The 24,817-nt window shown below is 39.9% G+C and overlaps 1 protein-coding gene across 1 annotated transcript in view; it reads right to left on the bottom strand.

The window, feature by feature from the left end:
• col2a1b (collagen, type II, alpha 1b) overlaps positions 1-24,817 on the bottom strand; it is a 40,207-nt gene that overhangs the window by 10,343 nt on the left and 5,047 nt on the right. The window contains exons 7-37 of the mRNA XM_029430686.1: positions 24,052-24,129; positions 21,830-21,874; positions 20,484-20,537; positions 18,900-18,953; positions 17,887-17,940; positions 17,242-17,295; positions 17,091-17,144; positions 16,912-16,956; positions 16,749-16,802; positions 16,501-16,545; positions 16,003-16,056; positions 12,255-12,353; positions 11,941-11,985; positions 11,385-11,483; positions 11,162-11,215; positions 10,660-10,767; positions 10,341-10,394; positions 8,646-8,744; positions 7,457-7,510; positions 6,248-6,346; positions 5,892-5,945; positions 5,363-5,416; positions 4,896-4,949; positions 4,674-4,727; positions 4,476-4,520; positions 4,288-4,386; positions 2,642-2,749; positions 2,475-2,528; positions 2,216-2,269; positions 1,992-2,045; positions 1,702-1,755 (exon numbers count right to left, since the gene is read on the bottom strand). Coding sequence (XP_029286546.1) covers positions 1,702-1,755; positions 1,992-2,045; positions 2,216-2,269; positions 2,475-2,528; positions 2,642-2,749; positions 4,288-4,386; positions 4,476-4,520; positions 4,674-4,727; positions 4,896-4,949; positions 5,363-5,416; positions 5,892-5,945; positions 6,248-6,346; positions 7,457-7,510; positions 8,646-8,744; positions 10,341-10,394; positions 10,660-10,767; positions 11,162-11,215; positions 11,385-11,483; positions 11,941-11,985; positions 12,255-12,353; positions 16,003-16,056; positions 16,501-16,545; positions 16,749-16,802; positions 16,912-16,956; positions 17,091-17,144; positions 17,242-17,295; positions 17,887-17,940; positions 18,900-18,953; positions 20,484-20,537; positions 21,830-21,874; positions 24,052-24,129 — 1,986 coding nt within the window. The remainder of the gene's footprint in view (positions 1-1,701; positions 1,756-1,991; positions 2,046-2,215; positions 2,270-2,474; positions 2,529-2,641; positions 2,750-4,287; positions 4,387-4,475; positions 4,521-4,673; positions 4,728-4,895; positions 4,950-5,362; positions 5,417-5,891; positions 5,946-6,247; positions 6,347-7,456; positions 7,511-8,645; positions 8,745-10,340; positions 10,395-10,659; positions 10,768-11,161; positions 11,216-11,384; positions 11,484-11,940; positions 11,986-12,254; positions 12,354-16,002; positions 16,057-16,500; positions 16,546-16,748; positions 16,803-16,911; positions 16,957-17,090; positions 17,145-17,241; positions 17,296-17,886; positions 17,941-18,899; positions 18,954-20,483; positions 20,538-21,829; positions 21,875-24,051; positions 24,130-24,817) is intronic.

Below are 24,817 nucleotides of genomic sequence, written 5' to 3'. Positions count from 1 at the left end.
TAAGAAGAAAAAAAAAACAATTGAATGAATGAAATATGTCAGACATAAACACAATTTGTTTAAAGGAGCACTCCACATATTTTATATAATATTATATATGTTATATAATGTCTTCTGTGGCTCTAGAAAGATGCTACTAAGTTGCATTATGGGAAATGTAGGATCCAGCATTTTTAGAGCTTGACCTATACCAAGAACTAAAAGTCAGGATATCATATCCATATCATATCTTTGTGGAAGTGCAATACTAAATCGTTGGAGATGCCCTATAAGACGGAGAATGCGTATACAGACACATTACAACCCTTAACTCTTGACTCATATACACTGAAGATTTGAACTCTCAGATACAAACACATATGAAACCATTAAAGGGAGACTATGTAACGTTTGAAAGAAGAAATAACATTTTCTTTTTCTTAAAAATAAAGTTAAATTAACGAGCAATTTCTAAGACTCAGGGTTTTGCTGAAACTTGGCCATACTTGGTCTGGTGTGACCAGTAGCTTCTAGTGGCTAATGTTAGCACACTTCAAATAGTTAAGTTGTATAACAGCTGTTACTTCTCTACTAGTGTTGTGCTACATTTTTAGCATTTACTTTTATTGTGTAATTGTCACTTGTGCCCTCAGTGGCTAGTGTTCAGCAAAGATTACATAAACCTGATTTAAAGTAGCAGCTATTTACTTTAGAGAAAACTTATTGAACAACTGCAGTAGGAGATGAGTATTCTGTAACTTTTCTTGTTTGTTCTTTCACACAACACGTGATTAAGATTTCGGCTGGTTCAACAGCAATTAAAAGTCTAAAAGTATGTCAAAATATTCAATATCAGCTGCTGATGCTTTATGTGGCATCCCTGTCTGTGCGATGATGAGCTGTGATGTTACAGTCTGTGAGCTGTGAACCAACAATGATTTAGACACCTCGTGGTGTTATTCATCCTGACATGAATTCAATAATTAATCATAGCCCAACCTAGAGAAGAAAAAAAAAGTATGATGAATTGTGTTGTCACAGAAATATTGATGAAAATCTATTAGGAAGGATGCGGCTTATTAAAAACATCTATTTGATGTCTGCCTGGAGTCTTTGTGAGGAACTAAATGGATGAGTGATTCAAAGATTTCCGACTGTCTACACACTAATTTCTCTCCCCGGAATAATACACTGACGAGACAAGACATATGTCACGATACAAAATGATACGCAGAGGCCTAAAACAGAGGTAATGACAATTAGATCCAAGTGTTTCCAGATAATAGTCATAAACAAGAGGTTTGAATTGTGAAAAGCTGTGATAGGTTGATGTGTGTTGTCTCTGTTGACTGTTTTTACTGTTTTGATGAAGAAAACAATCCATTAAAGCTGTAATCTCATTTTCTGTATCCGTTTTTTTAAATCTAGAGAATAAAATACCCACATTGCAACTTTATCTGATTAATATCAGGGTGTTGAGGTTACCCGTTTGTATATCTTCTGTCAGATCCTTAAGTTACATCTTTTTTATTTTCAATATTGGCTGCTCTAAATATTTGACTAACTTTGTTTTTATTCATTTTTTAAAAGTGTGCTACTTTTTGTATTTTTAGGTTTTTAAGTCAAAGTCAAGCTCTTATTTTCTGTCCTTCACATAGTCACTCTTAAAGACTACATGTCATGACATTTAGTTTATGGCTCTGGAGACATGTTGTTACTTACAGGGGGTCCAGCAAATCCAGCAGGCCCAGGAGGTCCAGTCTCACCCCTGTCACCCTGAAAGAGGAAGGAAGGCAACAGACACTCAAGAGGTTAGTTCAGGCTGCAAATCTGACTGACAGTGAGAGAAACAGGTGATCTGTTAAAAACCTCAACATAGATACTATTTTATACGTATTAGCAAAAGAGTCTATTAAATCATGTTGAATTACTACATATCTTTAGAAAAATAGGTACTGCAAGTCCACTAAATTCATATTAATATGTCAGTTTTCATAAACTGTGACACTTACAGGAGCACCGCGGGTACCAGGAGCTCCAGAAGGACCAGCAGGACCAGATTCACCCTGTAAGAAAACACAGAAGCATCAGCAACGCACATGATGTTTAAAACGATGCACAAATTAAATACAGAAATGATACAAACTCAGACGGCAGATTCAAATCAACACCATGTAAATATTATAGTGATAACTTGCCAACAACTATACAATAAATACAATTATAAAGCACGCACCTTCTCGCCGTTGGGGCCACCAGGTCCAGGAGGACCAATGGGACCAGTGAGACCCTGCGACAGGAAATAGAAAAAAAGTGTAAGGACTTGCAAAACATTTTTATTTAAATGAACCCTAAAAAAAACAAATGTTTCTTTTAAACTTTAATAAGATTTGAAGGATTGGACATTTGTGATACAATACATGAGTGGAGCTACAACCGTATTCAACACGACAATCTATCGCTGATGAAAAACAAGATGGATGACAATCACTCACTCTTCCACCATCTTTGCCGGGAGCACCTTCAGGTCCTTTCTCTCCAAGGTCACCCTATGGGGATGGAAAAATACAAGTCAGTCACCAGGCATGTCACAATACATATTCAATGTTGAAATATTCATTAACTCAATAGTCATTAACACTTTGTTCCCATTATGGCTTACTCTGTCTCCTTTGGGTCCAGGAATGCCGGAAGATCCTCTCTCTCCGGGCATACCCTGCAGGCCGGGGGGTCCCTGAGCTCCACCAGTACCAGCAGGTCCAATGGCTCCCTGTTGTGGAGCAGAAATAAATGAAGATGTAATGCAGACCAAACAGACAAGAAAAGGGAATTCAGGGTTTTCTGAATAACTGTGTGTAAGCAGCTGCTCCAGATGTGTGAAGGTGTCATACTGTTTTCAGATTGCTTTTGACAAGACTTGATGTGCGACTAATTAGTGGAACAATGTGAGGACCTAAAAAATACCTCAAATCCTACATGTTGCATTTGACATTACATCTGGAAGTAGATATTAGAGTTTTATCCTAACACAATCTCTATTCAACATCTGAAAGCCAACATAATGGAGGCAAAAGGCAGATTTAGATTTTCTTTAAGTGGCTCCAGCTTGTCCAAGTTGTCAGGCTTATCAGCAGTGTTTTCTCCTGCAGCCTCAGACTGGAGATCAGACACACAAACACCAACTCTGCTGCCTATCCCCAGTCGTTCAGCTGTAACCACAGGGCTCACACAGCCTGGCTGGGAATTGATTCCAAAAGGATTCTCACTGAAGGGAGCAAATGCACAATTTGTTTCTTGCAAGGAATCGTTCTGCATCTTTCTCAGAATCGAGCTCCACAAGCCGTCTGTTCCTTCCTCCTTCGTCACCATCACACTCACGTCGGCTCTATAATCCTCACCCTGTCTATCCGCTCCTGCCTGACCTTAACAGAACTTGGAGATAGACATTTAAGATTTCAATCTGACCAGATAACCGTAGGTGAGAATTGAAGCCGCGGTGAGCTCTTCTTCGACTCACAGTGCAAATGTGGGCGACTTACTGCAGCCGATGGGATTTGTTGATGGCTGATAAGCAAGTGACCGTCTTGCTTGATTGGAAATACGTTAAGCTACCGATTAACACCTTTTAACAATGTCCTCTTTCACAAAACGTAGTATTAGAATGCAGGTAAGGAGTCTTGAATCGTGCACATCCTTATTACGCACTCTATGGCTTACTTAGGCTACGTTTATTTGTTCACATGTATGCTTAATATGTTTTCCTTGCAAAAACAAAGCAAAGTCTACTCGTCACACATTGCATAATGTCCACCAGTTGTGACCAGTTAGACCAAAATATTGAATCCTGAAAAATAATAGTATCCAGCTATACAGAGAAAAAGCAAAACTGAAGTCCGAAAAGAATAAGCATCACTTCTGCTGTCCACTCCTGTCAATCATCTTGTGACTCAGACACCTCAAAATTAAAACATAACACATTTACCTTCAGGAAAATGAGCAGAGGTGCTATTTAATACAGAAAACGTGTCATATAGACAAGACATGTGAGGATCTGGGTGGTTTAACACATCAACTAAACAATGTTTGGGGGGGAAATTACTTAATGTAACAACATGTCAACACAGCTCAACTCACCTCAACAAACACCTGAGATTATTATTATTTAATCACATGTTCACATTAATGTGTTGCTGCTGCTACATGTGAATGTACTGTAATGATAGTACCATTGGTGAGTGCACCTCAGAAGGCAACGTTTCATAATGTGAAGATCCGTCTGTCTGGTTTTAGGTCACATGTTGGACTCACCTTGGGTCCGTCAGTTCCAGGAGTTCCAGGCAGACCTCGAGGTCCCTGCAGACCCTGAGGGCCGGCTGCTCCTCTCTCTCCGGGGAAACCACGCTCTCCCTGAACGGAGACACAGCGAAAATCAGCGGCATGTCTGACCATCAGTCAGTCAAACAGTAGCAATGTTAAAATACAATATGTCAACGTACTCTGGGTCCAGTAACACCAGCAGTTCCAGCCTCTCCAGGAACACCCTGAAAGAAGAAAGGAGGAGTTGAGAGAAAAGATATGCAAGATCAGTACAAGCTAACTCTGAATGATAAGTGAGAGCTAGATAATAATAGGATGTATTCCTATGATGGAACAATGCTGGTATTTCCACTGAGTTTATGTAACTGTGCACTCACCTGGTCTCCGGGCTTGCCTCCCTCACCAGGGGGGCCAGGAGGTCCAGGCAGACCCTGAGCACAGGAGAGAAACAAAAGAAGATGTAAGCAAAAACAAAACAACGAGACAAAAATGAACATCATAACAAATTCATGTACAACAAGAAGGCAGCAGAAACGACTGTATTCATACATAAACGTTAACAGTACATTTCAGGTAAAGGTTTGAGCAGATAGACTCACCTGGAAACCTGAGGGACCAGGCTGTCCTTGCTCTCCTCTCTCGCCAGCAGGGCCCTAAACAGATCATCCATTAACCATAATCACAATCAACTTCTATAAACGACATTAGACTCTGATGTTTAAGTTGATGGGAATCAATAGCTACATTTGACAATGATGTATCTCTGATATCAGTGCACAACATCGGGATCATTTGGGGATTTTAGCAGATTATGTTTAACAAGCTTTCTTTGTGTTAAGCGCACTGAATCACAAACTTCAAAACAATCTGAAAGTGTGTGAGTCAGTGATGCCATCTTATAATGTCCACACATTTGTGCCAAGGACTTTCTTTCTCCAGACAGAGCTATCGTCGAGGCAGTCTGGGGAATGGAGATACCGAGGGTTGCTTCTGAGTGCAGACTGATTAAAGGGGAAAGATAATATAAGTGTTGAAGCTATATGAGGGGGGAGATAGAGATACTCACAGATGGGCCGGGGGGTCCAGCTGCACCGGTTTCTCCATCTTTGCCGGGCAGACCCTGAGGATTGGAAGGAGGAGAGGGAGGAGGGAGAGAGGAGGGCAGACAAATAGATAGATATCAACAGTTGAGCCAAAGGTGATGCTATAAAGTAGCTACATCTGATAGCTATAATTGATCTTTTCAACATGCTTCTCATGTGGAAGCTGAACTACAGAAATAACAGTCGATAAACGTTGAGTCACAGCAGCCGGAGAATTCAAAACAAAAGGTTAAATTGAATCTTTTTAATAATTTGGATGTATATGATAATCATGAACAGTCTGAAAACACAGTCTGCTACGTTAGCGGCTACTAGCTTAATTCATTAGTGTTTTCTTTCTATTCTATATTCCTGTTATGTATCTGATCAGCATTTTTATCATTGTATCAATATCAACTGAATGAATTGTGTATTTTGAAATGACAGCACATGTAAGATATTTGGATGACTCCAGTATGTTATGAAAAGCAGAAGAAAAGCAGAATAACTTACTCTCAGACCAGGAGCTCCTCCCAGTCCTTTCTCTCCAGACTTGCCAGGCTCACCCTAATCACAAGAGAAACAAAATGCAGTACTTAGTCAGAGAGCCGTGGCTGATTTTCTTCTTGGTCCTGCATCTATTTTGAGAGTAGAGAGGGTGCACGTGATGCAGCACAATCTTTCAGCACTACTCGAGAGTTCTCTTGATTCAGGGACTTATTTTAAGAGAAGACAAAGAAAGCACTAAAGCCAGTTCTACTGGCCCGAAATCTATTGTGTTGAAACAGGTGAGCATTTGTTCCTATATAGATAACACCTTTTGTCTTGTTCACGCATTCACAATTTATTCTTCTCATATAATTACTCACAGTTGCTCCCTTGGGTCCGGGGAATCCCATGACACCAGGCTGTCCACGGGCTCCCTGTGGGCCGGGGGGTCCTGGGCGACCGTCCTCACCAGAAGCTCCCTGGTCAAGTGAAGTAATGTTTATTTACAGAGCACATTTAAATGATGATCAAAATGCTTTACAGAGAAATGCAATCTTAGTCTAAGTAGTATACAGTATAAGCAACCATATGGTCAGGATAACATTATAACGAGTTAGAAGCAGCTGTACAAAGATGAGCCTGTAAGGGCCAAACATAGAAAATACTAAATCACACTCAGACTGGGGATGTGCAATGGAGAGGAGTAATTGGATGTTGAGGTTTAGAGTGGGAGAAATGTACAGCATTGAGCGAGGATGCGCAACAGTTACTCAAATTGTTGAATTTTTCATTGCTTCTAAATAATTAAAAAAACTAAACCCCACAGGGGTAAAGTAGGAAAGCCAGGAAGCAAAGAAATAACAGAAATCCCTCAATCGTTATCAGCCTGACAGCCTGTCAGTCAGTCTCTAACTAAATGAAACCACTGCTTAATCTCTCAGTAAACCATAATGTTTTAAATGAAACATAGTTATAGCAAATGTCAACATAATGTTAATGTAGCCAACAGAAAAAAGTTAAAATATGAAGAAATGCAGCATTACTTTTCATATCAAACTGTTTGAAGTTTTCAGAAACATGTGGGGCACTGATGTATGAATGGCAACAGCTACTTGGCAATCACCTACATAAGGGGCCAATCCATTGAAAAATGACTATGGTCTATGGAGGTTTCAGTGGAAAGTTTTATACGACTTTCCACGTAGTTAAGACACGATGAACAATAGGAGCCTGTCTACCAAAAGCAGGCCTAAGTGGACTAAAATCAATTTACACTGTGAGACTTTGTCCCTCTAAAAAATAGGGCAGTTGAGCTCATTTGAAACACAAACACCACTGGGGATGAGCCTGGTGGATAATGAGTGGATACATCTCCTGCAATCTAATTTGATGAAACCACTTATGAGTCATTATGTGATGAGAGCACATTTGGTGAAAAGTCTCTCCCTGATTGTTCCGCATGTGACATACAAAAAAAAAGAAGAAAAAAAAGCATACAGCCCGACAATAGTGTGTGAGGATACACGCTGTGTGATTGTTGATATACAAAGACGCAACAACTGCATAACAACGTGAAAAAGAGCACTTACAGAAGGTCCAACTTTGCCTTGAGGACCAGCGTCACCGGGGCGTCCAGTCAGGCCCTGTCAGAGAAGGAGAATAGAAACACAGACGAAATCCACATGAGTCATCAGACACTTCTATGCAGGCACATGCTTAAAAAAGGTGGGAACATATGGCGCTGTGGGGAAGTGAATTTACACGTCTGATTGGCCCCGTGCGCAACAAGCCACAGTTCAACACTGGTGGAAATGTAAAATGTGAATGAGAGCACATTTAAGGTTACTGATGTTAATGAGCTTGGTTCCCTACAGGTGCTTTTTTTTTTTAATGTGATTTTACAGAAATATTAACAACTTGTTGTGCTGCTTTTTGGAATTGTAATAACTCCGGGTGGAGCACAAATGCTGCCCAGTGGAAACTGTTTCTGACCCTTTTCTCAGGGTTATCTTAGGTTGGGAATTTGTAGAGAATTCAAATTATTAAAGGGGAACTTATCAAAGTCTGTCTTTCAGGTCTTGGTGGAGTGCTACTGCATATGTGAAAAAAGTTTTATAAACCCTTGTGTGGCTCCAAGTGGAGCAGCGCAAAGTCTGATAAATTGACTCATGTTTCACTTAAGTTATTGTCAGTTGGGGCTGAAGACTATAAGTTTGGAAATTGGAAAAATCTGGACGGGTGGTGTTAGAAATATGTGCGCTTACTAGATTTCTGTAGCCTGCGCCTGATCATCGTTTGAGGTTAGTGTCTCAAGGCTGCATTAGCCGCTACTAGCATAAAACAATCTCCTGTTGGTGGTCGTGTTGCATTGTGGATAATGTAGGCGCCAGGTTTTAAAAGGAAGAAGAATGTGTTGAATAAAAATGATATCTCTGGTTCATCACTTTAAAAACTTTTCATTGTGAGCCGACAATGTTGTGAAATGCGGAATCGATGGAGTCCTCTTTTAACAGAGAGCCAGTGTTGCAAACTGGAACTTGAACAATGAGGGTGTTTATCAGGCAGGGAGAATTTAATGGAAACATGTAGTTGCATTCTCATACATTTAGGATCCAGCATTTTTTGGAACAAGGGACTAAAAATCAGGATATCTGGGTCTCTACTGAATCAATTCTGACTAAATAAATGTATTTCTTTATTTCCTGCATGTTTTAAAGCACATTTCTGCAAGTCACCAACATCCAGATCTTCGGTACTATAAGTAAAGGAAGTACTTACTCTGGCACCTGGGAGACCAGACTCTCCAGGACGGCCAGGGTCACCATTGGCACCCTTGGGTCCACTGGCACCAGCGGGTCCACGCTCACCAGGGGCACCCTGTGTTAGGAGAGAGAGAGAGAGAGAGAGAGAGAGAGAGAGAGAGAGAGAGAGAGAGAGAGAGAGAGAGAGAGAGAGAGAGAGAGAGAGATAATAAAACACTCAGTCAATCACTAAGGAGGCGACACTTCAATTCTCAAACCCCAGAGGAAAAAAGTTTCCTCTTTTAACAGCGTGAAGGAGTTTCATTGACCTGCTGGAGATGAGAAGATTAAAGTCTGGCAGATTAATTTTGGTATAAATGAAATTGTGTGGGGAAGCTAATGTGAAATGAGTTGCTGGCTTTGGCGATATGGGACATGTAGGTCACGAGTGCGTGATGGGGTTCTGAGATATGCTGCCATCTTGTGGCCAAGTGGTGGAGTTACATGTGTCACTGCTGCCTGTGCGTGAGTGCTGAAGAACTTCATTAACTCGTTATTAAGGCTGCTGATCTGAGTTCAGTCCAGATAACGAGGTGAACATTTTCATATTCCAGAGTTCAATCATGGACAACTGGGTCAATAAAAAGCTTTATCAATGTTTTTTGTTTGTTTGCCCAAACAGTGCGGTCAGATATGACTAATAACTCTTGCTTTTTAGTGATTCCCAAATTCCCAAAGTATGAGATAGATCTCTAACTTAGTTTTGTGTTTTCAAATGTTAAATATCTATGTAAATAGATTAATTAAAGCTACATCTAGGAAAACGTTTTCTTAATCTATTTTTTATTACAATGCATCAGTGACACATTATGTTGGAACAATTAAGAGTTTACAGTAACATGCTGTTTTTCATTTAAAGAATGCTGTAAATTACAAAGCTTTAACTGGCACATATGATATCTTTTTTAGCTGGGTTTTAATTTGGGGTAATTTTATAGCCTTAGTTTTCAACAAGGTTTTGACAATTTGCTCAGTTTGTGATACATTGGTGGGTTAGCCACATGCACAGGATTAACTGCAACTGAACAAAGACCATTGGAAGAGATCGGGCAGACTACTTCAGTTTCTTCTTTCAAATCTCTTTTAAAACACACTTTTTCAGGATAGATTTTTCTTGATTGTGTTACAGTTTTTACTGTGCTTCAGTAAGTCATACCTCACGTGTCAATTTGACAGAATTATTTAATTAATACAGTTTTTGTTAATTTCTCTTGTTTTTGTAAATCACATTGTAACCTGTGAAAAGTGTTATATAGATATTATTATTATTTTCTTGTCCAAGTTTTGAATTGAAGGTTACTGAGTGAAAATGACTTATAGTTCATGTTGACTTTTAAGCAGCAGCAGAGTCGTAATGCTGATTGAGGTGATTCAGAAATGTTATTTTCTCACTGCAGCGGTCAAAAACCAATGAGAATATTGGACCAAGGCTTTGTCAACAGCAATTTCCAAATGCAATATGCAGCAGAGGAAATACATTAGTTTTCAGTTTCACAGATTTACACCCGTGACTATTGACGCAGCAGCTGCATAAATGTCCTTATCTCTTCCTTGCTCTGCCAGGTCTGTTTGCTCGAGATGCATCTGTCTTTATTTTCTCTTTCAGAGCAGATTCCCTGTTCCAACAAATAAAGATATCTCTCAGGACCGAGTGTCACCGTGTGATTCTCACCTTGGGACCAGCCAGACCGTCTTGACCAGGGAAACCACGGTTACCGGGGGATCCCTAAACAGGAAACACAAAACCAGATTCATTGTATGATTATAACAACAATATCTAAGTCACCGAATCTCATTGTGTTGCTTAAACTGTTTCCAGGTGGTGAGCAACAAAATAGGGCAATATAAACACCTGCGCAATTAAATACGAATTTTGTGGGACAAAACTTTATCAAATGGGGCCGTTATGTGTGTATAAGATAAGAGATCTGTAATATTTGACAGCCTTTGATCTACAAAACTTGTTTTTCAACCAGTGAGCTGCTACTCACTCTCTCTCCAGGAGGTCCAAGTGGTCCAGCAGCACCACCCTCACCCCTGGGTCCTCTCTTGCCTTCTTCTCCTAGTGGGCCAACAGATCCCTGAATACCAACTGGTCCCTGGAAAACACATCCGCCACAGACCATGTTATTACAGGAAGAAAGAAATATGTAATGTGGGAAAACCTCTTTTCAGCACACAAAGAAAAGTGCATTACTTTGTGTTTAAATGTTGTGTATTTCTCAGACTACATGAGCAACTCTCAGAATTACCAGATCCATTCAGATCATTTCATTTAAAGTATCCATAATCTGCAGATTTCAAATGTACTTGATCTTAGAAGTGTTATCTCCATGTATATATAAATGTATTTAAACTAATTTACAATATAGCTGAGTTAAAAATCAACAACAGGAAATCCTGTAAGCACCAAGAAACACAAATAATGTTTCTTTTTGTTGAATGTGTGAACAATCAGGGAATACAGGGACAAGTAAGAGAAAGGAAACTCACAAATTCTCCTTTGGGTCCAGCCTCTCCCTTAAAGCCTGGAATACCTGGGTCTCCCTAAACAATAATGGATAGACAGACAGAGAGAGAGAAAAAGCAGCAGGTTGTTATATTTCTTTCTGCACCATGCTATTATTTGAAATATGAAAATACAAACTGGTAATAAACTTGGACCTAAACGACTCCAATGAATCTCTGGTTAGTGAATGATTTACTGAGTACGTACAGATGTTCCTTTGGGTCCGAGAGGTCCAGTTGCTCCTTGAGGCCCGGGAGGTCCACGAGGTCCAGGGAAACCAGGAGCACCAGCGATACCAGGAGCACCCTACAGAGAAAGAGACGTCAAGTCAACCATCCATCTGGATCGATGGAGTCTATATGATGGCGACTATAAATGACCACTATTATTACTGTAGGTGTATAACATGTCATTGTAGCTTTCATCGTGAATTTACCTTTGTTCGGTTTAAATAACTTACTGGCCCATTGTTTGTCAACTGGCATTAATTCTGCACTACAACTGCGATGTTTAACACAAACTGACGAGTGAGTCTCATCTCAAGTCTAAAGACTGTGGAGTCTGTAGTTTGTTGACCTGAAACGTAGTGCATCACACATGCAATATTAAAATAAATAAATGATGCACACTAGATTAGTTCTGAAATTGAGTGTATAAGAAAACGTCAAACACCTGCGCTTCTTCTGTACAATAGTTAAATAGGAAAATATACAGTGAGTGGTTGTCAGTTTGAAATACAGACAAAGAAGAGTTTTAAACTTACAGCTGATCCTTTAGATCCAGAGATACCATCAGTACCAGGGTTTCCCTGTAGATACAAAGACACAAAGCCAGTAAATGCACTGCATAGTCACAACTGTTCCTGATTCAGTTATTGTTCTGGTAGTGATTAGTCTGATCCTCAATGTTAGAATATGTTGTCTCAGTACATTAAAAAGTATTTACCTACCTGAACAAATCTCAAAATACTCAAATTTCTGTGTAACATTTTAACAGGTATTTCCTTTTTACATAACACTTTGCTATAGTTAAGATATTATATTTTCCTTTTGAATACGTGTTTATAGCATCACTTACAGAAGCGCCGGAAGGTCCGGATGATCCAGGAGTGCCAGACTCTCCACGGGGTCCCTGAGCACCCTCAGGTCCACGAGCACCAGTAGGACCAGCTTCTCCCTGGTTAGCACAAAGGAAATAAATTCAATTAAATTAAAATATATGCAAATCCTGGGAAGTTTAAGTACATACAATAATTGGCTATCATATCAAATAAAGCAGACAAATACTAAGGAAAACAGACTAAAACTACAAACGCTAACTGAATTCACTTGTTTTTAAACACATATGGTCTCAAGCGTGCAATCGACTGGAGGCGTTATCTGTCAGGATAAATACACACAAAGCATACACACAGCAAAGATAATCTGAAGAGACAGATGTGAATATTAGAGTATTGGGTATAAATTCAAAGACACCCCCATATTGTAAATATTGAGGATTAATACTAAACCAGGAAGTGAGATATCAATTTTGTTGGGCAACAAATGATACAGACGGATGAATTAAGCCCACAATCTAACGTGGATACTTCTTCCACCACTGTAGTGTCAGTGTCCACTTTCATATTGTTTTTTACATCGCTAGCTTAACTTTAAAAAATTTTTATATCTTATATAGCCTATCTTTATTAGAAAATCGATAATAACACATATTGCTTGGATTCATTTTCATATATAATGTGGTTTAGAGATTGGATTTGTGGATAGATTTTTCTAAAAGAATGATTAGGTTAATAATATAATACTCTGGAATAAGAGTCAATGCTATCAATAATACATCTGCTCAAGTCTTTTTATAGCCTTTTCGTAAGGCTATGGTGCCGAATATTTTTCCAATTAAGGTATTTTGTAAAGTTGTTCCAGTAAGTAACAACATAGGCAACAGAGACAACATCATACTGCTATAAAATACAAAGTATTTTTTTTTGGTAGATAAAAAGCACATCTGACCCACAGGAGTACAAGTAGCTGATAGCTATAAATATGCTAATGCTAACTTAGCACTAACGTAGCACCTGCTCATATAGCCTAGCATTGCACAAGCTCGCTAGCCCCGTACATCATGACGGTTTAGCTACATTGAGGGGAAATAATCATCGACCATGATCCATTTACCACCATGTTATCTACCTTCAAACAGTGTGTAAGGTAAGGGGACACATATATCGACAGGGGTAACAAACTTTGACACAACACCGGTGTTACCTGAAACTCAGTTTTCCTATCTGTGTTTACAGTTGAAAATAGGAGCACTCTCCATGGAGACCTGCTTCACTTCACCAGGCTGAGAAACGTTATGTTCTGTTTCTACTAACATATCGATACATCGATCTGGATGTCTGTTTCGCCAGAGTTTGTTTGTTTCTGGCTGCAGATTATTGCTCAACTTTGTGTTGTTAGCTTCTGCTGCTGGCTGTTCATTTCTAATATGGCTCATCTACTACTTTGTATTAAGAGTGAATGCATTCATTGTGGTTGCTGAGTTTATTTTGTTTTGGTTGCTGTTGTATTGGGTCATAATGAGTGTTGTTGCTGTTGTTTTGGGGGCATCACATCACTGTTGTCTTGGACACAGCCCATGTATTCACATCATTATTTCCCTCCCTGTTATAGTGGTAAGGTACATAGTGTTTGTCATATAAACATGTTTTCCTCACACATCATATCCATCTTAACAACAGAGACATATTTCAACTCAAAGGTATAAAGTGTTTTATTTGACATCTTGCTTTGTTATTCTTCATACACTAATGACTGCTGTTCTATGGTTTATGCATTGCATCATCGCCAACCTTAAATGTTTTGTCATCTGCTACTTTTCATAATAAGAGATTGTACTTGAACATGCACGTTATTAACTACCTCCCTCTAAACCTGCTGATGAATTTCCATCCACCTCAATTCACTAAGTATTGTACTGATGAGGTCAACATGATAATTCAGTAAATGGGCTGACTAAAATGAATTAATGCATATTCTCTATTGCTCAGATACACATTTTTAGAGTTGATTGATTATGCATTAGTTGCATTTAAATAAACTAAATAATATACTGTCTGTCTTTTCATTGCTGTTAAAAGTGTGCTATCCAAAGTGGAGCTGCAACAATTAGTTGAATATTCAATTGGCCATTCAACAGAAAGATAATCACCAATTATTTTGATAATCGAAAAGTCATTTAAAAATAAAAATGCTGTTTTCAGCCTTTCGAATATGGAGATTTCCTGCTTTTCTTTGTTTCATATCATATTAAACTGAATGGGTTTTCACTATTTTCTGGCATTTTCTAGACAATATTAAGCAGATAATCAATGAGAAATAATTGTTAGTTGCAGCCCTAATCTAAAGCCAGCATCATAATGTTTTGCAGACCTTCATTATAAAATTAAGACTTACCTAACCTACAGTATGGACACTAGCCAGAGGTTTTACCACACATGTGGTTTGCAGCTTCTTCAGCATGTGGGTGAATGGAATTCCTTTGCTATTGCTGCAGCTTTGTAGACTTTGCTCAATAGTATGACATAATGGAGTGTTTACAAAAATGGTGATGCAGTGTATTGAAATTTTCTTATTCCCAAATCCCACTCTCAAGGCTTTTACTGGCACTGAAATTAAGGTGAAAAAAGGGACAACGGAAGGAACATCTGCCACTTTTATGGAAAGTTATGGAAGAAATTCTCCGCATAGCTTGGCTTTTTTATAAATAATACAATCCTGAAACTCAACCAGAGCTGGGAAAAGTTTCCTTGGTTAGATCTTTTGAGTTCAGGAGCAACACGGTTTATTCAGTTGAGATTTAAGTGTGTTGTTTTTGTACAGCTAGCTTTTTATTGTGTTAGTATTTGGTCCTTTTTAACTGCAAAGCCTTGCTCATAATGCTCAGAGAGGAAAAGACTGAAACGAGGCTGCGTTTCATGAGCTCTCAGGCTCCTGAAGGTACGGCACCATAACATAAAACGAGAGTTTTAACATTCCTCACCATGGGACACTTCCCCGAGTATTATAAAGTCACACAAAGACGCACATTCACACACAGGTTCACAGACTCGCCTGCAGACAAACAAAGTGTTTATAGATGTAAGTTGACACGATACATAAACACATACACAGACGCACATTTTCCCATCTTGAGACTAGCTTGCATTCATTACTTCAAGGGAAACACCTAGATTTTGTAAAGAGATACCCCATTTGTAATTCCCAAACTAGCAAGGGGCTTGAAAAAAAACAAAACACCAGCACTGGGCCCTCGAGCACAGAGCGGAGCCTGTCTGCTATGCACGAGTAATAAATCAGATGCAAAGCAGAGAGAGAAAAGAAGAAAAAGAGGTAGAGTAGGAGGGAGAATAACACTTGAAAACCCCCACCTTCCTAATTTTCCACACAGATGGAGGCTTAAAGCACTTTTCAATGCAGAGCAGCCTTCTCCGATTTCACTTAAGCATTTCAACTTGTCTCCACAAAATCCTCCCCCGAGCTGTGTGCCGCCATTGTCTGAGATATTAACTCACTTTTATTTGATTCAAAAAAGTCTTATTCCAACTATACAGAATTCACAAACATACCTGTTGTACACACTACTTTGTTTTTGTAGAGGAAAAAGTCCAAAGTAAGTGAGCAGAAGTTGAATTATTCGGGTTAGTTTCTCATATAGGAAGTGACAGATACAGTTACTGAATATACAGAATAAACACCGCAAAGGTGAAGAGGAAGAGGAAGAGGAAGTGGAAGTGGGGGTACTGTTTAGGTAACTTATGACTTACCTTTGTACCAGGAGAGCCAGGGAAGCCTGGAGCTCCAGAGGGACCGACGGGGCCCTACAGAGAGGGAAAGACAGTCTGTCAGCTCAGCTATTGGAAATAAGATCTATAATAAAGTCCAACTAAAAATGAATAGCAGTATATCCCACTTTATCTAACACGTTTTAATTTCCTAGAAGAAAACAGGTGCAACATATTTATAGAACAACACAATTGTTCCAAATGTTATTAAGGTTGTTCCTTCACAGGTTGTTTTGAATTTGCAGGTGTTTTATGTCTTCTTCCCTCTCACTAAAGGACTTCCACACCGACTACAGGATATCATGCCTTGTCATGCGATCCAATATATGAGATTGATGGGCCGGTCACTGGTCATGTCTTATCAGCTGACATCCGAACAGTTTCGATAGGCGGTCGATCGACCGGTGCATCTCTAGTATTTCTTACTAAATCTCAAACCGAAGCATGAAAACAATAAATACAACCAAAGCTGATACTTACAGGGGGACCAGCAGGACCGTGCAAGCCATCATTTCCACGTGCGCCCTGAAACAAACCAAACATTTTCAGTACATTGCATCATTTGTTTTAGTAACAGGACATAACTACTTTTACACAAGCTGTTACAGGCGAAGTACAATATTACACCTGACACATTGAGGTTAACTCTGAATTACAGAACACAAGTAAACAAGTAAAAGAACTGCTTTGAGTCAGAGTATACTCAAAGAACATGCTGCCTAACTCACAGCAACTCCACTGGGTCCAGGGCGGCCTCTCTCGCCAGGCAAACCACGAGGTCCCTATGTAGGTGAGGGAGAGGAGAAGATGACCTTTACAATCAGTTCAACATTACGACTGGGTTTGTACATATCTTTCTTGTTTTCACATGTGATGTCCAGAATTACTCACCATGGGTCCAGGAGCGCCATTCTCTCCGGAAGAACCAGACTCGCCCTAAATAAAGGAAGAAACATGTGGCTTGTATTACGACAAGTCAACCTTTTTAAATACAGACTACTAACAAGTACTCTCACCGCCGTCAACACATGGAGACATGCACAAACAAACAGGTAAGCCTAAAGTCCTACCTTCGACCCAACAGCTCCAGTCTCTCCCTTTGTCCCATCGAGACCTGGATAACCCTAAAAGAAAGAGCAGAGAGGCACAGTTAGGAAAACAATTACAAAACAAAAGCTCAGATGTTCCTGGGACTCATTAATAGACGACCAACACACTCACTCTGTGTCCCTTGATGCCAGGCAGGCCAGGAGTTCCTGGGAATCCACGAGATCCCTGTGATGCAAGAGGAGAGATGACGCAGGGGATTAATATACAGTAGAGGGAAAGAAGGTGATGTTGCTTTCAACATTAGGAGCCAGTGGGACAGATTACATCAGGACAGATTTCACTCTTCGTACATTAAACAAGTTTTAAAGCAGTTATTTTGATTATTTTAAATCCAGTTTTGGACCAGAAAACGCTCTGATTCTTGGCTTGAGATGATAAATGACTCTGACTGTAACTCATAACGTAATTATCATTAAAGTAGTTTACAGATATGAACTCTCTAATCACAATCTTAAAGCGCTCAGTCTATACAGTGATCCATCATCACTGTCAATTATTGTGAGCGCTGCTTTGTTGCACAATCAATGTAAAGTGACATTTAAAAGTTTGAGTTAATTATGTTATTCTAAAGTGACAGATTCAACTGGATGTGAAGTCCATTAGAGAATAAATGTTCCATTGAAGATTGTGAAATTACCAGGATGGTTTCTGGCCACGCGAGAGACAAACAAAAACAAAAGCGTACAGTTCATCATGTGCAGACTGCTCAGTATTTTAAAAACAGTCCGAATTAATCAATAACCTGAGAAATCTCACCTGAGGTCCAGAAGGTCCACGGTCACCTGATTTCCCAGATTTGCCAGCCTCACCCTAAAACAGAAACAGAGAGGAAAGGTTCATATTTGTGAATTCCCGAACTTCATATAAGTGCTCCTCTTTATAATGTAAAATAAGGTTTTATGTATTCAGTTGATGTGATGTGAGAGGGAGCACTCCCAGTGGACACACTCTGACATGTCACCTCTGCTGCCATCATGTGGCTGGAAGTAGGAATTACATTATGAGGTCTGATAAATCAGGTAAATTAGCAAAGGATATGACGATTTGTTTTAGCATTTCAGTTGTAGCATAAAGCTATGAGGATCTTTTCTAAGATTAAAAAGAGAAATGACTGTAAACTCCAAAATTTATATATAAAAATATATAATTAAATGAATATGGTAAGGCCTAAATGTCAGTGTTAGTTTAACACATAATTGCAAAGTCAATGGACTGAAACACTATAGACAGTACAATGTGAAAAACATGGTAGTACACTGTAATAGAGAACACTAAGAAATATCAGACCCATTAGATGTGGCTTTGATAGACCAACTAGATGTTAAAAATAACATTATGGATACTGACACAGATACAAAATGGTAGAGCAGTAAGATATAATAATTTAGTGGACTTTGTAAAAATAAAAGAGCTAACAGAGACCAATAACATCAACTCATAATGGACTTACTGTGATATAATAGTATATTTAAATCAAATAAATACAAATGGGTTTTTATATGTGGCCAGGAATGGAAGTTAATAATAAGGATGTTTGCCGACAGTATGACACTGTAGACATGCACAGTATATCTGTAGGTGGAGTCAAAAAGGCCATAAGAGCTTTTATTTCTCTATCTTTTAGGTCAGATTTAGAGGACGTTCAGCAGAGATGTTGATATTTTACAGAGATATGAAGACAGTAACTTGTAGATTGTTTCAGCTCCGCAGAGTTCCTGCTCGTAGGTAAAACATTTACAGTTTTATGAATTTGTGACAGACACACGTACATCATCTCCAGGTTTTCCAGAAGGTCCAGAGGGGCCACGGGGACCCAAGGGGCCCTATTAGTAAAAAGAAAACAAGCAAAGGTGAGACACGAGTTCCCTTTCGTAACCAACAGAGGGCAACATCACATAGTTTACACTCATAATTCTTAGCTCCTGCTCTCTTTGCCTTTACAAGCAGCCCTGTGTTACTCTCTCGGACACAAGCTGCCATTAGTGATACTTGTACTACTAACAATCACAAACAGCTGTGGCAGTTATGGCTCACATTAATCAAAATGATTTTATCTGATCTGAAACACATTGAATGTTGCTCTCTAGTAAATGTGAGCATCCGTTTGTATGAAAGCACAATTATAGTCCTAGACGATTGTTAATGGCAGTATTTTTCAATGAGTAGAGATCAGAATCAGCAGGATTTATAGGAAAGATTAAATCAAAAAGATGGAAGAAATACTTCAATATCCTTATCCTAAGTCTTTAGTACGAAGTTCAGATGTTTCCTTCTGCCAGTTTCTCAGCTTTCTCACTCAATATGTTTATATGAATATTGGTCCTGTCACTATTTTTCCATCTAAATGACTTTTCTGTCTCTCTTTCTTTGCAAAAACAACAACTTGAAGCACTAATGTAGAATAAAACACTGACAACAGTGTTAGGGATGCTGTATTAAGAACACCAATATATTTTCATTATCTAATTCAGTGAATTAAAGGCATCTTGTTAATAATTTTCCGCTCTCGAGATTTCAAAGGCTAAAATCATCTCTGGTCTTCACCGACACTTCTGTGACCCGTCCACAACCTGTCAAGTTATTTTCTGGAAGAAAGCTTGATTTTAATCGCACATAATGATGTACTGGAACACTTTTAAAAGAGAAGGCACCTCAGAGGCTGCATATCTGAACTCCACAGGAGCAGATTAACGCAGCAGTGGGGAGACCCTGCATTGTCTACCTGCTGAGGGAGCGGGAAGAACAGGGGAGGGTGGGTCGTAGGATTTAGCTGGAAGCTTAGTTAGGGGTGAGTAAGAGTAGAATTGGGGCATCAAGGAGGGAGAAAACTAACAGAAGGAGATGTGAGAAGAACAGAAAATGAGAACTTAAAAGAAAAGGGGGTAGGATTTTCTGTCTGAGAGGAGTTATTTGAGGGGTAGGGAATTATCTGACAGCAGGAGAGGTACAACACACTGGAAGCTGTCAGTGAGAACATGAAACAAATCATGAAAGAAGTGCAGATCTGCTCCCCACAGAGCGGAGCAACAGCAGAAAGCCAGTTCAGGCTTCACACAGATTTGGGTTCTGAGACATGAGCATTGCATTGACTGAAGAGGGTTGTAAATGTTGCAACTGAAGGAGCTGGCTGGTCAAACAGAGTGGGATATAGAAGTGAGGGGTGAGCAATGAAAGGTTAGAAAGTGTTAGGAACTTTATGGAAATGTAGTTTAGCTGTAGTGAGGTAGCTGTGACGGAGGTTTCCACATGAAGGAGAAAAGAAAAGAGGAAGATAAAAAGGGAGAGGAGGTTTATAGGCTCTGGAGTAAGTCTGTTTAATAAACTATGAAGTGAGGACTCTGTGGGATACTTACAGACTGTCCGGGCTCTCCAGCCTCTCCTGGGTTGCCTTGGAAACCTTGTGGGCCCTGAGATGTAGAAAGAAGAGAAGCTGTTTGATGAGAGAGAAACTTTTTTTTGTATGAGAGTAGAAAACAAACAATTACTGTGAATGTACTAGAGCTGGTCTATCAATCAATTACTTAAGTCAAATGATCATTTAAGTAATGTTTAAATCAAAAACACTGAATCATTTACTGGTTCCAGCTTCTTAAATTAGTGGTTTTCTTCAGCTTCTATGAGAGTACATTGAATATCTTTAGTCCGACAAATCAAGTTATTTGAATATTTCTACTTGGGCTTTAAGAAACAATTGTTTAGACCAGAACAAATGAAATGAAACACTTGTTATTGTGTGACCACAGTTATATAAAAGCTTACATACAGATTGGTTATGTAGTAAATATGTTTAATTTGCAGCTAATATAAATGCAAACTTTAAATATACAGTTTAAATAAAAGTTGAGTTGAGCTGCAATATAAAGTAAATATATACATTCAGCAAAATTAAATGAATATACACCTGAAGTGTCACTGAGTAAAACGGCATCTTGATAGTACTGTACAGTACACTGTATCTCTGTGTCTGTCCACATTACATACTACAGCTCCTCAAAATGACACGACTTCCCTTCAAATGTCATGTCATCTGTTTTGAGAAAGTCTAACCTCTTTGAATCCTTTTCTAAAAGCAGTCAAAGGTGTCCAAGGAGAAAATCTGTCTTTCTAAATGTGGGCTCAGGGTGATTAAACCATCAAGTTGAGGCATGTCAGCTGGCATTGCCTTCAATTTAATAGCTCTGCTCAGGAGACTGGGAGGGCTCCGACGGCTGCAGGTAGAGCTTGCAAGAGCAAAGTGTGCGGTGTGTGTGTGTGTGCGTGCGGTGTGTAAGCCCAGTAGGCTCTGTGAAAGATAAATTGTCAGGTGTTCTACAGTATGCCGGGGTTGTGGCAGAGGAAAAAGACCTGCAGCCTGCAGCTGTGAGACTAAAGTAATCTCCATGTGTCCCCTTCCTCCGGACAGAAAGTCTCATTAAAAACAGGGCTGTGTGCAAACATTTAACTTTAACAGCCTGTGGAATGGTTGCCTTGTTGGAGTTTGCAATGTCATACTGGTCATTTGAGGTCATTATTGTTATTAAATACACTCTGGGGAAGTAGACAATGTGTATACTATTACTATACTGCTAATATGTACACTACACGGCATCAAGTACATTACTATTATGAGATTTAGCCTAGCCTGTCTGTGGCCGAACACAGGATCTAGTCTACAGGTGCACGCGGCTTGTGTTGTCTGGGCTGGAGAGTAGGTACTTACAGGTGATCCGGAGGGGCCAGGTGGTCCTCTGGGACCCATAGGGCCCTGAGGGGGAGAAAAGAGACAAGAGACACAACATCAGGCTAACCACATATAATCACATCCTTCACCAATACACTACACACACACACACACACACACACACACACACACACACACACACACACACACACACACACACACACAGACACACACACACACACACACACACACACACACACACACACACACACACACACACACACACACACACACACACACACATAAAACACTAGTGCACAAACAGTTAATATTTTTTACATTTTGCAATTTGGAGTGTGGGTGTTGAGGGAAAAGGACTTTTTTTTGTCTGTCAGAAGCTGTCAAAAAATACCACCTGCTTTGCCCCGAAGCTGCTCAAAACTCAACGGCTCTACTTGCCAAATCCATAAATCGTTTGGAATTCCTGAGCTGCATTCGGTGTTTCTCTTGCTCTCTATCTCTTTCTTTTTTACCGTCAAGCCCCCTCTTTCTACTTCTCTCGGCTCTTTTCCCCCACCCGCTGCATGTTTCTATAGTTCAAAGGTCACCAGTGGTAGTGCTGTACTCTTAAGACGAGTGTTTGAACTTCACATGACTTCTTACACATAAAACTGAACTGTTTCAGAAATGTTTCATCCCTCAATGTTAGATTTCAGTCTTCAGTCTACAGGAGGTGAGATTTCCAGCTAACTTCTCTCTGTCTGAACCTGAACCTGCTTCTGGCTGGAGTCACACGCCAGAGTAATTCAACTTCATGCATCACTGCTCGACGAGAAAAATAAATCACATTCTGTGGAGGTGATGAGCCAAATCCCCATTTCCCACTGTTTTCTGCTTATCTATCTCACACACATATACAAAGAAAATCAGCTGTTGAAGGAACGATAGGACTTTGAAAGTGGGTTTCGAAAAACAGTTAAAAAACAGCTTGATTCAGATTCCTTGTGACAGCTTTTCCTCTTAGATAAAAACATATTCCTTTCAGTTGGCTTGCTTTTATAAACCCACATTTTAGCATTATGGTTAAAAATCAGGGATGGCAGCCAAAACAAATGTCACAGCTCTGCACAGTGGCCCTCAGAAACGAATGAAAGTCAGCTTTCAGTAGGGTGTGGGAAGCCATTAACCACAGCGAATTGAAACGTATCAATGGGTCTCTATATCGTTTGAGAGACATGCATGCGTTCTGTGCGTACGTTTCTGTAGGAATGTTGTTTAAATGTTTGGTATGAAGGTATAGGATTAAGTGTATAAGGGATTATAAACTTGTGATTTAACACCAGTCCAGTCTGTTCTTTCACTTCTGCATCCCGCAGCAGGCCCGCAAACGCCAGAGTAAACATGGGCTGGCTTCAAAAGGAGTATTGTGGTGAGCTCTCAGACAGACGTGTGGAAGGACGGTCAGGAGGAGTGAAGCCACACAGACGGCTGCTAGCTGTGGGGATCTGATGCCCCCCCCCCCACTCTGCGTCCTGGCTTCTCAAACCTCTGCTGGGCTGAGACTCTGCCAAGCTGCTCTGTGGCTCTCCAAACCAAAATAGCTCCCAGTGTGCTCCTCGCTCCATCTCAGGCCGGCTGCCATGCCAGCTACCCGACGGCAGCAGTGTTTTTTCAAGGCCTTGAAATGTAATGATGATCAATGGCTGTTTCCTCAATTTATAAAAAAATACCCCTCTGTACTCCGTGTGAGGTGTTTATTTTCCATCAGGACCCAGAACTGTGCAGTTTCTTGTCTCCAGCACTGGGGGACTGACTTTTTATCTCTTAATTTCATCCAAAAAACTATTAACAAAGGAGGGGGGGAAACATACGTGATGCTACAAATCGCTGGGATAATTCTTGAATCAATAGTCTTCATCCCATCCTTGATTATTTTAAATCCTACATGGGTATCTCCTCTCCTGGTGAATGTGATGATGTCCATTTTGTAGTTTTCATATTTGATAACCACATGGTGCTTCTCTGGTTCATGTAAGGAAGTTGTTTGTGCCCGTCCACAAAGGTGAAAGTGGAGGATCAGTTTTGTTCAAGACGCTTCAGAAGTGCCAGCGCAGGTCTTTGACCCTGGTCTTCAGGTGGAAAGACTTAATTTCTATGATTTCTCCTCCAAGACTGTAGCATCCAGGCAGATACATAAGCAGCCGACTGTAAAAAAAACAACAACATGGGAGTGGCAGCAGGTCTCATCATCGCTCGCTCACCATTGGTCCTTGCATCACACCCATCTGCGCGCCGCCGGCCTTCTCGTCAAAACCACCAGCCATCTGAGCAGCAAAGTTCTAGAAAATGCAAAACAAAAGGGATCGTTAAGATTGATATCAAGATATAAAAGGGTTGTTTAGGTGGCTTTTTATTTGTATTTATTAAAGATGATTTTTCTTGACAGACAGAGGACAGTGTAGAAATAGGGGAGATAGAGAGAAAGGGGTATGACGTCGAAACCAGGATTTTGCCGTTGGCATGCGCTCTAAACACTGTTAACAAGGCGCTCTTTAGGTGCTTTTTACATTTAAGACATGTCAGTAAAATGAAGCTGTTAAGATCAAGATGTCACATTGACTGCAGGGTAAAGTATCTAGTTAAAATATATGAAAGGCCAACAAAAAATAAAAAAAATAAAAAAAAATACTCAGACTGCATCAACTTTAAAAGCTTAGTTTCCGTGTCTATGACGCAATATTAAAGTATTTATTTTGAAAGCCAAATGTGCTGTCATTTACTCTGGAGGATGCTGTGTCATTTTGGCAGGAGAGCTTTTAATAGATTGTGGGCAGCAGAGCTTATTATGTGAATCCTGATGCAGACAGACGAGAGACAGAGGGCATGTGAACAGTTTTCATCTTTCTCTCCTTCACAAAGACTCTCCTTGTTTCCCTCCCAAAAAAGCTCCTTCCCCTCCCTCCCCAAGTCTGTCGTACTACCTCCTGCCCTTCCACCTCCCCTCCCCACAATCCACCTCCTCCCTCC

Source organism: Cottoperca gobio, chromosome 5, assembly GCF_900634415.1.
Source record: "Cottoperca gobio chromosome 5, fCotGob3.1, whole genome shotgun sequence".
NCBI classification, from domain to species: domain Eukaryota; kingdom Metazoa; phylum Chordata; class Actinopteri; order Perciformes; family Bovichtidae; genus Cottoperca; species Cottoperca gobio.
Note: the sequence above shows the minus strand (reverse complement) of the source record. Positions and strands in the feature narration are given on the sequence as shown.